We start from the raw sequence: 14,795 nt of genomic DNA on the forward strand, positions 1-14,795 counted from the left end.
AGAAATTCCAAATTTAGGCCCAGACACAAGGAAAGCCTTTCTTAAGGGCTTGGCTGTATGGAGCCTCTCTAACGATCCTCTCGGCATCCCAGCCGCCACCCTTCAATCAAAAATCATTAAATGGGGCAGAGATAATGAGCATGTAGCATATCAAAAGAAGGATGTTTGCTTGGTCCAAAGGAGGAAAAGCTGCTAGGCCCCATGCTCAGCTCCACTTCAAAGGGAGATGAGACCCCCTCATCACTGGGGCCTGATAAAGCCTCATTTGTTCTGGGCTTGACTTATGCAAAAGGTCTGGTATGTCAGAGTCCCATCTCACAGACGTGAGCTCCCCCCCACCTCTTGCTTCCACCTCCACCAGCCCCCGCCCCAGCCTTCCCCACACTCGTGTGTCAGCACTTAGGCAGCTGGGTCCCCCAAAGCATCAGGCGGAGCGTATAATCACTGACTCTCCACTCACAATGGACACTTGTAGGGGGGTGACCAGGAGGAGGTCTTCATCACAATAGAAGCACAATTATTGCAGCTGCTGGGGAGGGCTGTGCTTCTTCCTGTAGAAATATAATAGGACTTGCCCAAAACAGGAGGTGAAGGTTGGGGGGTAGGGATGGGGGTTGAGAGGGGTGGAGAAACAATCTTGAGTTGATTATTCATATTCTGACTCTTGGAAGCCCGATGTGGAGCCAGTGGGGTTCCAGCAGCTGCTCGTACACAGCCCTCTTCTAATAATTGTACATTCTGTCAGGGGTCAACTTACTTTTGACCCTCTCCTTTTATATTGGTAAAAGGCTCTTTAGGGCAAACTGTTGGGTTGTGGCAGGGTGCATTAAATACTCAGAGCCCCTTCCCTTTGCTTTATCCCCCACCCAACCAGCAGCCGGTGATAAATTCATATCAGATGCTGCACCATTCACGGTTGCCCTCCTGAGTTCACACAGCCCCCACTCAGGCAGCAGAGATGCGGAGGAAGCTGGGATATTGTGTGAAGCAGCAGCTGAACAGGTCCGCCTGGGAGGCTCCAGAGGCTCCTGCTGCACTACCTTCTTCTGATCTGACTGAAAAAAGCCCTCTCTTGGCAGGCTGGCCAACCCACGTGTCCAAATGTCCCCCTCACCAAGATAAAGGCTGGCTGTGTGTCCAGGAGCCAGGGCTGTGCTCTACAGGGTGAGAGCACCGTGGACAGGAGGACAGATGGATTTAATTGTCTGTGCCAAGTTGCTTTGAAGAGCTCAAGTCACATCACACAGAGGGATCAGAAAATGTGCTGTTAACTTGGGGGATCTGAAATTAAAGAAGCTTTCCTGAGTTGGAAGCCAGGCTCAGGATCCTGGCTGTTGTTCAGGTTTTCTGTTCTCAAAGCAGTGTGGGCGCTGGCTGATGCCCGGACTCATCTGTTCTTCAGGGCGGCTGGAAGACCCCGTGTGATTCCTTGAGAAGGAATTCTGTTAGGATCTGAGGAGGAGACGGGAGTCCACTGGCTCCCCTAACCTCTTGGGAGGATTTTGTAGGCAGAGCGGAATCATAATCTTTTGCAACTCTGCAGCCATTCCCATGCTGAAGCCCTCTAAGGCAATCTATAGCATTCTAGTTAATAAATTAATTTACATTCTTATAGAAAACTCATTCCCCAAAGATCCCCAAGGACCTTTACCAGTAATGTAGAGGATTGACTTGAGGGAAATGTACTAACCTTTGCAGCAAAAATATAGATAATGGAATAGGAGGTGGGGATGTGAAAAGGGATTTTGCCTCTTGGTTAGAAGCAACTTCTCCAAAAGGAAAAGATGTGGGGGAGGGGAGAAAGGAAGGAAGGAAGTGGGGGTGGGGAAGAGAGACAGATTGAGAGAGGGAAACTTAGAAGTCAGAATTTAATGGACTTTTTAGTAATCTTTCAGGTTAGGGAACTAAGTCTCTGCAATACTAAATGGCCAACTTTTATTCACACAGCTTATAGGTGGTGCAACCAGTACTCAGACTCAGGTGTTTTAACTCTGGGAACATTGCTTTTACTATGATGTTACTTAAAAAAACAAACAAACAAACAAACAAACAAACAAAAAACTATGCTTTTGTAACTACCCTTTTTCCATTTACAAGAAAACTCTGTACTTACTAGCTAACATTCTGCTTCCTAGACTAGATATACAAGCACCATTGTTATACTTTTGTTACATTCTTTTGACTCCTATACTACCATATATTTAATAAATATTTCCAAAAACCAATTCATAACTGCCTTATTTTTAAAACCTAACTTCTTATTCATATAAGCATGGATTTAATGGGCTAGTTCTTTTTTCTAAATACCTTAAAATTCATAGCCACTAAAACAAAACTTTTTATGCCATCAAGATGGTCACTACATGTTGTATATTTAGGGAATATAACGTGGTGGTCTGCAAGGTTTTGGTTGAGTTCATAAAAGGTGGCTATATAAGGATCTTTTCTATCAGGGTCTTTCTCTTCACTTGTTAAGCACACCTGCTCTTGTGAACATGCCATGTGTGAGTATGGTACAAGAGAAGTTGTATAATGCCTTAAATTGGTATTTTTAAAATTTATCTTAAGGGCAAGCCGGCAGAATGCTTGTTCCTAGGTCCCTCCCTGAAGTTTGTGGTTCTGTAGGTCTGCAGGAAACTCAAGATGTCATGAATGCCTCCACATAAGTGTGGTAAACATCCCTCTGAGTCAGTGCCACAATTGCTATTGTTCTCTGAGTTAATTAAGAAGGTTTAATTGAGCTAGCTCTCAGGACCGTGGGTAATTCAGATATATCTGTCGGTGTCTTGATCAAATTCTTTTACACATAAAAACTTACACTCTTTCATGAATGAATGCTATTGGGGTTAATAGAAGACTCTAAGGTGATCACAGGATTGTCATATTGTATTTCCACGAAGGTCTTTAAAGGACCATGTGTTATGAGGGCCAAGGTGACTTTCATGGTTGTCTCTGTGAAGCTGAATTCATAACAGGAGTGTTGGTCCTATGAATCAAGCTGCCCAGGGACCAATTGACAAGCAAGCCTTTTCTGCCACTAAATAAAAATGGTTTGCTTCTGGGGAATGAGTTTAAGTACACCCAGCAGGACAAGACAAACAGCAGGAGAATGCAGGTATATGAGGCAGTTTTGAGGAGAAGAGGTGGAGAGAGCAGACATGGCAAGCTAAGATGAGAGAGGACTAGATCCAACAGCTATGTCAAGAAGTCAAAGCTGGGTCCTGGGTCAACTGCAGACAGAAGCAGAAAGCAAAGCCATGAGCCAGGGTGGGATACGGTTTGTAGAAATCAACTGCAGTTTGCTATTCTGCGTTCTTTTCATTGTGTGGTCAGTGGCTGACTTATTGGATTAACGTGGACTCAATGAGGAGTTCTAAAAGGTGAATAAACTGAAGTATCAAAGTGAGACCTGGGATATGAAGGGAAGAGTCAAATAGGGAAGGAGTCCGCGGCTAACTAAGATGCCACATGCATTTTTCTTTTTAAATAGGTACTATTTCTCCCTCCAAAATTTCAAAAGAGAATGAGACCTGTTAGGGAAGAATTATTTATTTTCTTCCCTAGCACCCTAGAGGGGACAAAATTTACCAGATACAGCACCTCACCCTGTAGGCACTTGCATGGCATCTACTTGGATAACTCCCCTTCCTCTTACCAGGTGCCATTTCTTGGCACATTTTTCTCCTCCTCATACATGGTTGTGTTTATAGCTAGCTTAGATCATATAGTACTCATCAGAAGAATATGGCAATTATTGAGTCAAATGCTTTCCTTCTTTTGGAGAACCAGTTCTTAAAATCTAGGAAGGATCAACTCCATGGGACTTCATTTACAAACAAGGAAGATTAACCATTCTCATATTATGAATATAAAATCAGAAATTCGAAGCACCCAGAAAGCATGCCTACAATGGCACGGCTTGTGGAAGGCTTGGGAAAACTCTTCCCAAGTCCATACCTTTATTCTTAAATGACTTTCATTCCTCTTTATACTTATTCAAATTGGAAATGACATTTCACATTTACAGTCTTTTAGAGTCAAAATACTTAGCAAACTAGCAGATCTCGTTAAGTTGCTTACAACTCTGTAATAGTGCAGCTCATCATGATTAGGTGCAGCTGTAAAAAGAGCGGAAAGAAAGTAAAAGCATATTTCTTGAGCCTTGTTAACTGGTGCCTAGCATAACATGCATGCCATAATGGTAGTGTTGATAATAGCTAATGTTTATTGTTCACTATGTGCCAGGCCCTGTACTAAGCATGTTCCATAGAATATCTCACTTTTTTTTTCTTTTAATCAACAACCCTAGAAAGTAAATAGTATGATTTTCCCATTTTCTGATGAATTGTGTGAGGTTCACAAATGGTAGCTAACTTGTCATTTGTCCTTTTCCAGGAAGGGGAAGAGCCAATATTCAAATCTTGGCTAGGGACCCTTCCACATTTCCCCCACCACTCTCCCTTGTCACTCCTGACTTGGAAATGGTGTTTGGGAAGATTTCCTCTTGCAACCTGTGTTCACAGGTTCAGAACCAGCCCCAGAGGTACATAGAGAGCAGTGGTGTAAAAAGTCATACTCTGCCAAGATTTCCTACTTTTGATAATGTCTCTGTCTGTTTTGATACTGAAACTGCTTCATGGCCTTCTGACACTTAACTTTAAAGGATGACTAATAGATTTTTAATATGCCTTTTAGCTTTTCAATGTCTGTTTGGGGAAGAGTTCCTCCTAGAGGTGAGGGGGCATTTGTGCATATGTAGAGACAAGAAAATCACTGGCCACTCAGTGCAGGAGCTATCCACAGGGCGCAGTGACAGCTCCACATTTGTCACGCACTGCACCAGGAAGCCTCTGTTTACTAGGAATAGTACCTGGGTACAGGCATAAGGGAACAGAGGACAAATGGAGCAGCCTCTGATGGATGTTAGATGTGTGGAGGATGTGCTTCCTCAGTCCCAGAAGTCAGTGCAATTAGATCTGCAGCTCAAGGTTGCTTGCCAAATCCCTTCTCACTCAAGGGATTTTGGATACATTGGTTCTTTTACCTCTATTTTAATTTTTTCATCTATGTGGTGGGAAAAAGAGCTGTGAATCTTCCTTTCCCCCAACTATTCTCTTATAGGTATAATTTTACTTACTTTAGGTTGAATAAATCATTGTAAAAACTTGTTAGTACTTCCCTTACCTCGGGCTCTGTCATAAAGAAGAGGGTACTGAAATCTATGTTGCTTAGAAACCATTAAATAAGAGTGATTTTTTATAACATCTTTAAATGAACTGATTTCTCTTTCCAAATGTTTCCTAGACTTCTTTTTAATTTCCCTTCCTTAAGAGTTTGATTCTAGGGGCTGGGATTGTGGCTCAGCGGTAGAGCGCTCGCCTAGCATGGGTATGACCTTGGTTCGATCCTCAGCACCACATAAAAATAAAAGGCATTGTGTTGTGTCCATCTACACCTAAAAAATAAATATTTTTAAAAAAGAGTTTGATTCTATGGCAACATTTAATCCCTCGTCTTGAAGAAAGGCATTCCATTGTTACTATCTTTGCATGTTTTCTGATGATGCCATCTTGTCTATTATTGTCTTTTCCTTTTCTGAGTACTGGATACTCAGAGTAGAGCCTTGTAAACTTGAGATTTCTAAATTGGCCCATGAATATGAAGTCTCTACCTTTCCAGAACTACTTAGGGTCATAACATACATAAGAAAAATCCCTCTCTTGAATATTTGGAGCCAGTGGGTTTAGCTCAGAAGAAGCACCTGCCAAGCATGTATAAGACCCTGGGTTCGTTTCTAAGCATGTATAAGACCCTGGGTTCGTTTCCCAGCACCACAAAATGAAACAAAATATGAAGACAAAGCTAATTACTGATGCAATACTAAATGAACTGTTGCTAATCAATAACTAGGAATTGAGTTGAGAACAAATTTGGGATAAATGTCATAGTATAGAATTGGAAGGGCTTTTCAACTTTTAGAAAATGTATAGATCAGTGTACACAAAAGTGGATATGTCAGAACTTACAGATTAAAAGAGATGAGATGGTTGATTTGTGGCTTTATTATTATTATTTTATGTTACAAAGGTGAGTAAAATATGCAAGAAGATAAAGGAACAATATAAGCAAAGTCTTGGAAGTAGTGATAAAAATGGAACACATCAAGAGCATGTTGTCATTATGCCTGGTCTCAGGATGTGACAGTACAAAGAGAAAGTCAAGACTCATGCATTTTATTATTGAAAAAAAATTAAATTAGAAAATGATCAAAATAAGAATATAAGAATTGGAGAGCTCTCATCATTAATCTTTTTAAGGATTATTTTCCTTATAATGTTCCGAAGATTATGCTTTGTCATTAAAAAGAATGATTTCTAGTCTATCCCATCTGTGATGGAAGAAAGGGTTTAGGGTCCCAAGGAAACAAAAATGGAGAGCAGGGGTTTGACCAAGACCCCAGCATTGGGCCCTCCAGTGGTGGGAGGTGTCAGCTCACCTGAAATCTGATAAGGCAGAAAGGTAATTAACCAATAAGAGACAAGGTGTTACCAGAAAAATGGAGTTCGCGCACCTGATTACTAATTAATCAGGCGTGAGAGCACCTTGTAGATGCATTCACTATTTAATTATAGCAGCCTCTCTTGGCAAAGGAGCATATGTTCCCAGCTTAATCTACTGGTTTATACTGACATCAAATTGTCATTATCAGAAAGAATCAGGCCTTTTGATTATTTCCACTAATTTATTGAACACTTAAAATTAATGAACCCCAGGTCTTTTAAATGTGCTCAGTTGGTTTGGAAGATGGGAGGAAAAGGGGGTGGGGGAAAAGACTTCATTAAAAGGGCAATTTGTTTGGATAAAGGTAAAGCAAATACATTTCATGGGTGATCTGAATTATATTGGCAAAAACCACATGAATTCTGAAAAGTGAGCCTACAAAATGATGAAGACAAAATAGGATATGGGGACTGACCTACTGGACACCATTGGCTTTCTAAGCACATATGGCTAAAAGTCCCCCCATTCCTCAACTATTATTTGCTAGTTCTCTTGGAGAAACTCATTGTAATTAAGCTAAATCAAATTAAAGCAATCAAAATAAAATATTAGAAATCAATTTTTAGGTTAACTAACAAGGACATCATTTATTTTTATTCTGAAAATTTAGTTAGTCTGGGAAGCACATGTAAAGTCATCTTTCTCACAAATGAATTTCCTTAATATTAAGATGATCCTTGTGTGACATCCATGTTGTGGCTTTTTATATTCAGTTGCAGGTGAAGGTCAAGTTCAAGTGATTCTCCTAGTGAAGGAAAGTGTGCCCCCAACTATTTCAGGTGAGTATCAACCCACTGAATGGAAGTGCCTGGTACAGAAGAATGTCCTCTAGTAGTTGTAAACTTCTCCTCATTGTATTTATAAACAAGAAAATATCAGCCCTAATGTGTTTATGCCTGACAATTCTCTACTGTGTTACCCATATAACTAAAATATGTGTCTGCATGTCAAAGAAAGATATAAGGGTGCATTTATTTGTCAAAACAATAGAAAGTAAGAATTAAAACATGTAAATAAGCACATTTCATAAATTATGGACCATATGTGCACATAGGACTCCAGATCTGCAGATGGGCCATTAGGCCCCCTCCAAATGGAAAGAAAAATTCAGGGTATCTCTAAACTTTAATTGTTTCTGGTAATTTCAGAAAAAACGGGTAAACAAACTCTCCCCAAAAGTCAGATGATTTTGTGAACTTTAACTCAAAAAAGCCAAATTCTCACAATCTGAATGTCTCATAACAACCGTTTAATGTATTTCATGGTTTATTTTTGTTTACCCTGAGTCAGTTTAACACTATGTTTGCAGGAGGGATAAATCTTTTCAGAGGTGGAGTTTTCCTTGATTTTCAGTGTCATTTTGTGTTATGTCAGAACAACCCATATATAATAATCAGAAAATTGTCTAATTCCTTCATTTGAATTAATAAATTAATGAGGCAAAGATATTGGACTAAAACTATGAACTAAAAGAACTAATGGCTTCTAGTCGATGCTTTTTGGGCAATGAAGAGTATAAAGTGAGATTGTTTTTGTAACATTTTCTGAGCTTCTATAGTACTTTATTTTCTATTCCCTCTGTTTTTAATCCCTCTTTTCCTTTAGCTGGCTTAAAATGTGTTTACTGAATGCCTCTGAATCAGGTATGGGGGATTCAATAATGGACAAGATGGAATCGTCTTTGACCTCATGGGGTTTTATTGTCACTTGGGGATGGATCTCAAACAGGTGACTAATTTCCTCAAAATAACTGTAACAAAGAAAAGGTACCCTGTAACTCTTATCTCTTTGAAAGTCCTATACTCAAATTCCCTAAGAGATTTTAATGGATTGGCTGAGCCCCTACTTTGAAGAGGCCATATGTTGGGGAAGCATTCAAGAGAACACCAGACTGACCTTTTTCTAGTTCAATCATTTATAGTCAGGGTAGCATGTCATGCAGTTCCTCATGTGAAGATTTCTGTATTAGGGATTCTGTGGAAGGACAGCTTGGGTGATCAGCAGCTGAGGCATTTCAGAAGTTTCACTTTGTCAAAGACAACACACTGGGTAAATAGGAAGTCAATGCTTCATAGAGTAGTTTTTTTTTTTTTTTAAGGTATTGGAGATTGAACCTGGATCTTATGCACACCACACAAGCTCTAGCCCAAGTAGTAGGATTGTAATAAGAAAAGGGACCATATAGGTATTCCTATCCAATCTGCTTTACTTTACAAAGGGTGTGGGAGTCTGGAGATTAAACAGTTTCCATAGTTATATCTTAGTGTTTGAGCCTAGAAAGAACTCACATGTCCCAACTCAGTCCAGTGTTCTTTATGCTATCTCATGCAGCCTCTGATGTGTTTAAATTACTTTTTTTGGACATATATTAACTTATGAATTAAACTAAATTCTAGTTTAATTAGAACTAGCATATTATCATTTATTAGGAAGAAATTTCAAATAATATGGGTCCAAGACACTGCCTGATTCCTATGGTATAGGTTATATATGCTAATGCCAAAACTTAAATATGGGAGTATATTTTATTTAGTGAAGGAAGGGTCATATTGAAAACAATAAAATTATTGCAATATCAACAATCCTTTGCCACAAAAAAATAGAATGAATAATGGAGTTCTCTATGTCAACCCATTCAATTATTTAATACAAATAAGTAATACTGATGAAATATTTGGGAGACATATTTTGCAGAGAGACCCTCTCAGTTCACTCAGTCAATTGAGGGCCTATTTTGTGTACAAAATTGTGCTGTCATTGTGAGGGCATTGTGGACAAGAAATTGTTGAACTGTTCAGGGCTGCAGAAACTAGGGTACATATGGGCCAATATCAGAGAAAGGCAGAGAAGGTGGTGGTGGTGTAAGTTGCTATATAAAAGCTTAGTGGTTTTGGTGAGAATGGAGGCTGTTTTGGGTTAAGGAGGAACCATGAGTTTGAAGAGCCTAATTCAGGTCTTTGGTGCTTCTCTAACATTTTAGCTTTACTGGTATCTCTCAATGTCCACCATACTATACTGTATACAAGACAGGAGAGAAAAGGATGAGTGAAGCAATTCCCTCTTCACTTGGTGAAAGATGAAGAAATTTCTGAAAAGTCTGTGCTTCAACCACATTGTCATGTTGGGAGGCTAATTGGCAAATAATGTCTACAATCACATGAGAACATCATCAGACAGTCTCTTCCTAAGTTTGTCAATCCTTTCCCCATAGACCTAAATTTATATTCTTTCCTCTGGACTCTGAGAATCAGTCCCTTTCTTGTTTGAAGCCAGCCTATCCTTTCCAGCATCTGCTGAACTTTACCTATCAGATAACGACTCTGTCCTGTCTGGTTGATTTTTTTGTTTGCTAATTCCTTGTGTTCAAGGCTTCTCAATGAAAAACAGACACCCCTCACCCAAAACATTGTGGAAAGGAAATCTTCCTTTAGTTGATATCTCTTCTGCAAACTTCCCGAAAGGCTAGCATCCCTTTGATGCAAAGCCACAAAAAGTGGGGCAAGTGAAGGCATGGTAGGCAATATTTCACTCACATGTCAAGCTTGAGACCATCTCCAATCTGGCTACTTTTGAGTGACAAACTTTTAGAGGGAAACAGAATGACACCTTCTTATAAATGCTGGTCCTGACAAACTTTGTGGACTTCAGTTTGAAAAGAAGTTTCATTCTTCAGTGACTGGAAAGGCAGACTGAGAGTCTGCAATCTGAAAGCTGTCCTCTCTTCAGTGAACTTCTGGGAAGATCTGACCCAACATCATTCCTTCTTCCCCTCCAGTGCATTCCGCAGTTCACTGCAATATGGTCTCCTCCTCCACCACTCCACAGAGGCCACTCATGTCTTGATCACCCAAGCCCTGATACTATCAATGGTCACTTCTAATTCCCTCTTTTACCCGAACTTTGCTGTTAATGAGATCACTTCTGCCCTCTGGACTGCTATTTCTTAGGCTTCTAAGGAAAGATGAACACTGTATCTCTGACTGTTGCTCTTGTTGGCTCCTTTTTCTGTCTTCAGCTTTCAATATCAATAATAGTCATATGGGGTAGAAGCCTGGTATTAACTGTTTAGAAATCTAATTACCCAACAAGGGACTGAAACATGTTTTAATCTTGAGGCAGGATGGTATGTAAAATGGTCAACTTTGCACATAACATTTCCTAGTTAAAATAGCAACCTGAAGGTCTGGTTTGTTCAATTAAAAATAGTTTTACCCCTCCTATAAGCTTGATTGAAAATGACAGAAGTGATATTACTTTATATCACCACTATCTGTGATATAAAGTTGAAGTAACAAAGGGTATTTGAGGTTTGGCATGGAGTTTTAAAGAACCTAGCCATTGCCCCTTTAAAATATCACTAAAAATGCATTAGAAACATCCTGTCTGGCCATTGTTGTGTGAGTTAGTGGCCACCCCAGGAGTTTCTCTTATCAGATTCCCACTTGGATATTCAGTTGTAACACTGAGAAGGAGGGAAAACTGGAAGAAGGCTTGGGAAGGCATTAGAGGGTAGATGTTCATAAAACATTTAAAAACTTCTTTTGAGTGAGGCTTAATCCAAGACATTATGCCATGGTGTATGGTGTACTTTGTGGTAATTAAATTGCCTATGATTTCCGCTTGGCCACAATCTCCATACTTTCAACTTATCCTGGTGTTCTAATTAGACCATGGCTACTGGGAAATTGAGTGCTGGCAGAAAAATAGTAACTGAATGTTCCCCAAGGTTCTGACATCAGACATTTTCTCTTTTCACTTTGCAACCCTCTGGAGCTACCACAATCATCATTGGAGATAAAATACAATCTCTGGGTAGATGATGCCAAATCTCTCTCTCTCTCTCTCTCTCTCTCTCTCTCTCTCTCTCTGACTCAAAGCTGTCTCCCAGCTTTCAGATTCAGGTTCATACACTTCTTGCTTGTCATATTTTTTCACCTGGAGACTTCAGAGGTATTCTGGACTCTATATGGACAATTCATATAGAAGTTGATAGAATTCATCAACTTCTGGAAATTCTGGGTCTCCCTGCCTTCATTACCCTTTGCACTTTGGCCTCTGATCTTTTCTCCTGCCTCAGCATTTACCTCCTGCTAGTTCTGTGATTCAGCAACATTAGGTCTCTATGGTTCCCTGACTTGATCTCTTGTTTCTTGTCTTTGCTTATGTTCCTTCCTCCATCTATGGTGCAAACCCTTTCCCATACCTTTACTACAACCACAACATCTTTTTACCTGTGTAACTTCTTTTTCTTTCTTTCCTGCCCTTCTGGGGATTGAACAGGGCCTTGCATATGCTCGGCAAATGTTCTGTCCCTGAGCTACATCCCTAGTCCTTTTGATTTATGTTATTTTGATACAAGTTCTTGCTAAATGGCACAGACTAGCCTTGAACTTCCTTCCTCAGCCCCCTGAGTAGCTACAGGTGTGTGCCACCATGCCTGACCACCTATAGCTTCTAAGTTCTTAGAAATACTGCTCAGCTACTTATGGCTCCTTCAGGAAGCTTCTTTTGGCCAAGTCTTGCTTCCTTCCTTTGTTAGGTACTATTAAAGAAAACACCTCTGTGTACATGCATGTTTTGATTCTCCCAATATTTAATGACAAGACGGTATTAGCTCCTTAGCAGCCCAGAGATATTTTAGTCCTTTTTGTATCCTTACAATTTTAGGGCAGTTCTAAGAAGAAAGGTGCTCATTATTTGTGCTTGCAAATTTAGCCAGTAATAGGTGGGATTCACTCCACTCATCAAAAGAGGAGGGCTTTTCATCTTTCTTTTTGAAATAGTCTTTCTGCCCATCTGACTCTGTCCCAGTGATTCCAGAAAAGAACAAGAGGATACAGTTCATTGTGCTGTTGTACATGGTGTGATACTGGAAGTCTCTATTACATTCACATTTGGATTCTTTCATAGAGATGCCAGTGGAATGGTTGAATGCCATTTCATCATCAGAGTTAGAATCAGAGAGAGCTAACTGGAACATATGATCTCTGTGTAAATTACTGCCCTGAGAAGTGCCCAGATCACTATCCTGCCACTGATATGTGTTAAGAGCTGTAAGGAGATCACACTGGCTTAGTCATGTACTAAGGAGTTTTTTTTATGAAGATAATCAGGACTATTAGCAGATTTACATAGAGAGATAGATCATACCCCATTACTTACAATTAAAAGAAAAGTGGAAAGATCCTAAATGTCAGACATCAGTGACATTATGGAACGTAAATTATAGATTTTTTTTTTGCATTGAGGATTGAACCCAGGGGTGCTCCACCACTAACTTATGTCCCCAGCCCCTTTTATTTATTTTTAAATTTTGAGACAGGGTCTCACTAAGTTGCTAAGGCTGGCCTTAAATAAATGATGATCCTTCTGCCTCAGTCTCTCAAAATGCTGGGATTACAGGTGTGCACCACATATCTGACAAATTATAGATTTTGGTATGAGAGAATATTAGTAATTATTAAAATTATGTTCACAAGGAATTTTAAAGACATTAGAAAATGCATAGGAAAATGGCTAAGCAAAAATGGTTATGCTATCATTCAACTATATAAAAATGCAGATAAATTCTAGAAGGAAACACCAATGAAGGGTTGATAGCAGTTATCACTATGAGGTGGTGACATTATAGGTAATTACTATTTTTTCATTATTGAAATTTTCCAAATACTCTGTGATAAGCATATGTGATATTTATAATAAAGCAAAACTCAAATGTTTAATAAGATTGGAATATATTTTTCCCAGAAATGGAGATAATAAAAGAATTGAGAAATTATTTTCTAGGTGAAAAATATTTTTAATAGAATCTTATAAAGTATCAATATCCATGATGAATATAGATGCAAAATTAATAATAAAATTTTACTGTCAAATTATATACAAAACACATTAAAAATATAGTGCACCATGATTGAGTGGGTTTCATTCCAAGAATTCAAGGTTGGTTCAACATATAGAAATCAATAAATGTAATTCACCACATCAATAGACATACAGGCAAGATTCACAAGATTATATCAATAGATGTAGAAAAAGCATCTGACAAACAGCATCCATTCATGTTCAAAACACTAGAAACACTAGGGATAGTAGGAAAATACCTCAACATTGTAAAAGCATATATGTTAAACCCAAAGCCAACATTGTTCTAAATGTAGAAAAACTGAAAGCATTCCCTCTAAAAACTGGAACAAGACATGGATGCCCTCTTTCACCACTTTTATTCAACATAATCCTTGAAACTCTGGCCAGAGCAATTAGGGAAAAGAAATAAATTAAATGGATACAAATAGGAAAAGAGCTTGAAATATCCCTATTGGCCAATAACATGATCCTATATTTAGAAGACCCACAATCTCCACCAGAAAGCTTCTAGAAATCATAAAAAAATTCAGCAAATTAGCAGGAAAATAAATTAATACCCATAAATCAATTCATCATCTTAAATGATGAATCAGCTGAAAGAGAAATTAGAGAAACTATCTCGTTCCAAGCATTAAAAACAAAAACAAAAACAAAACTGGGAGTCAATCTAACAAAAGAGGTGAAAGACCTTTACAATGAAAACTACAGGACACTAAAGAAAAAAATGGAAGAAGACCTTAGAAGATATAAAGATCTCTCATGTTCTTGGATAAGCAGAATTAATATTGCCAAAATAGTCATACTACTAAAAGTGTTATACAGATTTATTGCAATTGTTTTTAAAATTCCAATGATATTCTTCATAGAAGTAAAAAAAAAAAAGGTCATGAAATTCATTTGGAAAAATAAGTGACTCAGAATAGCCAAAGCAATCCTTAATGAGAAAAGTGAGGCAGGAGGCATTACAATAGCAGACCTTAAATTATACTGCAGAGCTATAGTAACAAAAACAGGATGCTCTTAGCACCAAAACAGGCATGAAGACCAAGGGATAGAATAGAAGACACAGAGACAAACTCACATAAATACAGTTATCTCATACTAGACAACAGTGCCATAAAGATACATTTGAATAAAGATAACTTCTTTAACAAATAGTTCTGGGAAAACTGAAAATTTATATGTAGCAGAATGTGAGTCCTTCTCATCCTGAACAAAACTCAATTCAAAGTGAGTCAAAGACCTAGGCATTAAACCAGAAACCCTACATCTACTAAAGAAAAAGTAGGCTTAACAATCCATCATGTTGACTTAGGAACTGAATTCCTCAACATGACTTTTAAAGTGCAAGAAATAAAACAACAATC

General features: G+C 38.7%; 1 protein-coding gene across 1 annotated transcript in view; it reads left to right on the top strand.

The window, feature by feature from the left end:
- The window catches only part of Pkhd1 (PKHD1 ciliary IPT domain containing fibrocystin/polyductin), a 432,276-nt gene that overhangs the window by 213,506 nt on the left and 203,975 nt on the right, over positions 1–14,795 (top strand). Inside the window, exon 50 of the mRNA XM_027938269.2 lies at positions 7,275–7,340. Within this exon, the coding sequence (XP_027794070.2) occupies positions 7,275–7,340 (66 nt within the window). The remainder of the gene's footprint in view (positions 1–7,274; positions 7,341–14,795) is intronic.

This window comes from Marmota flaviventris, chromosome 6, assembly GCF_047511675.1.
Source record: "Marmota flaviventris isolate mMarFla1 chromosome 6, mMarFla1.hap1, whole genome shotgun sequence".
Lineage (NCBI taxonomy): Eukaryota > Metazoa > Chordata > Mammalia > Rodentia > Sciuridae > Marmota > Marmota flaviventris.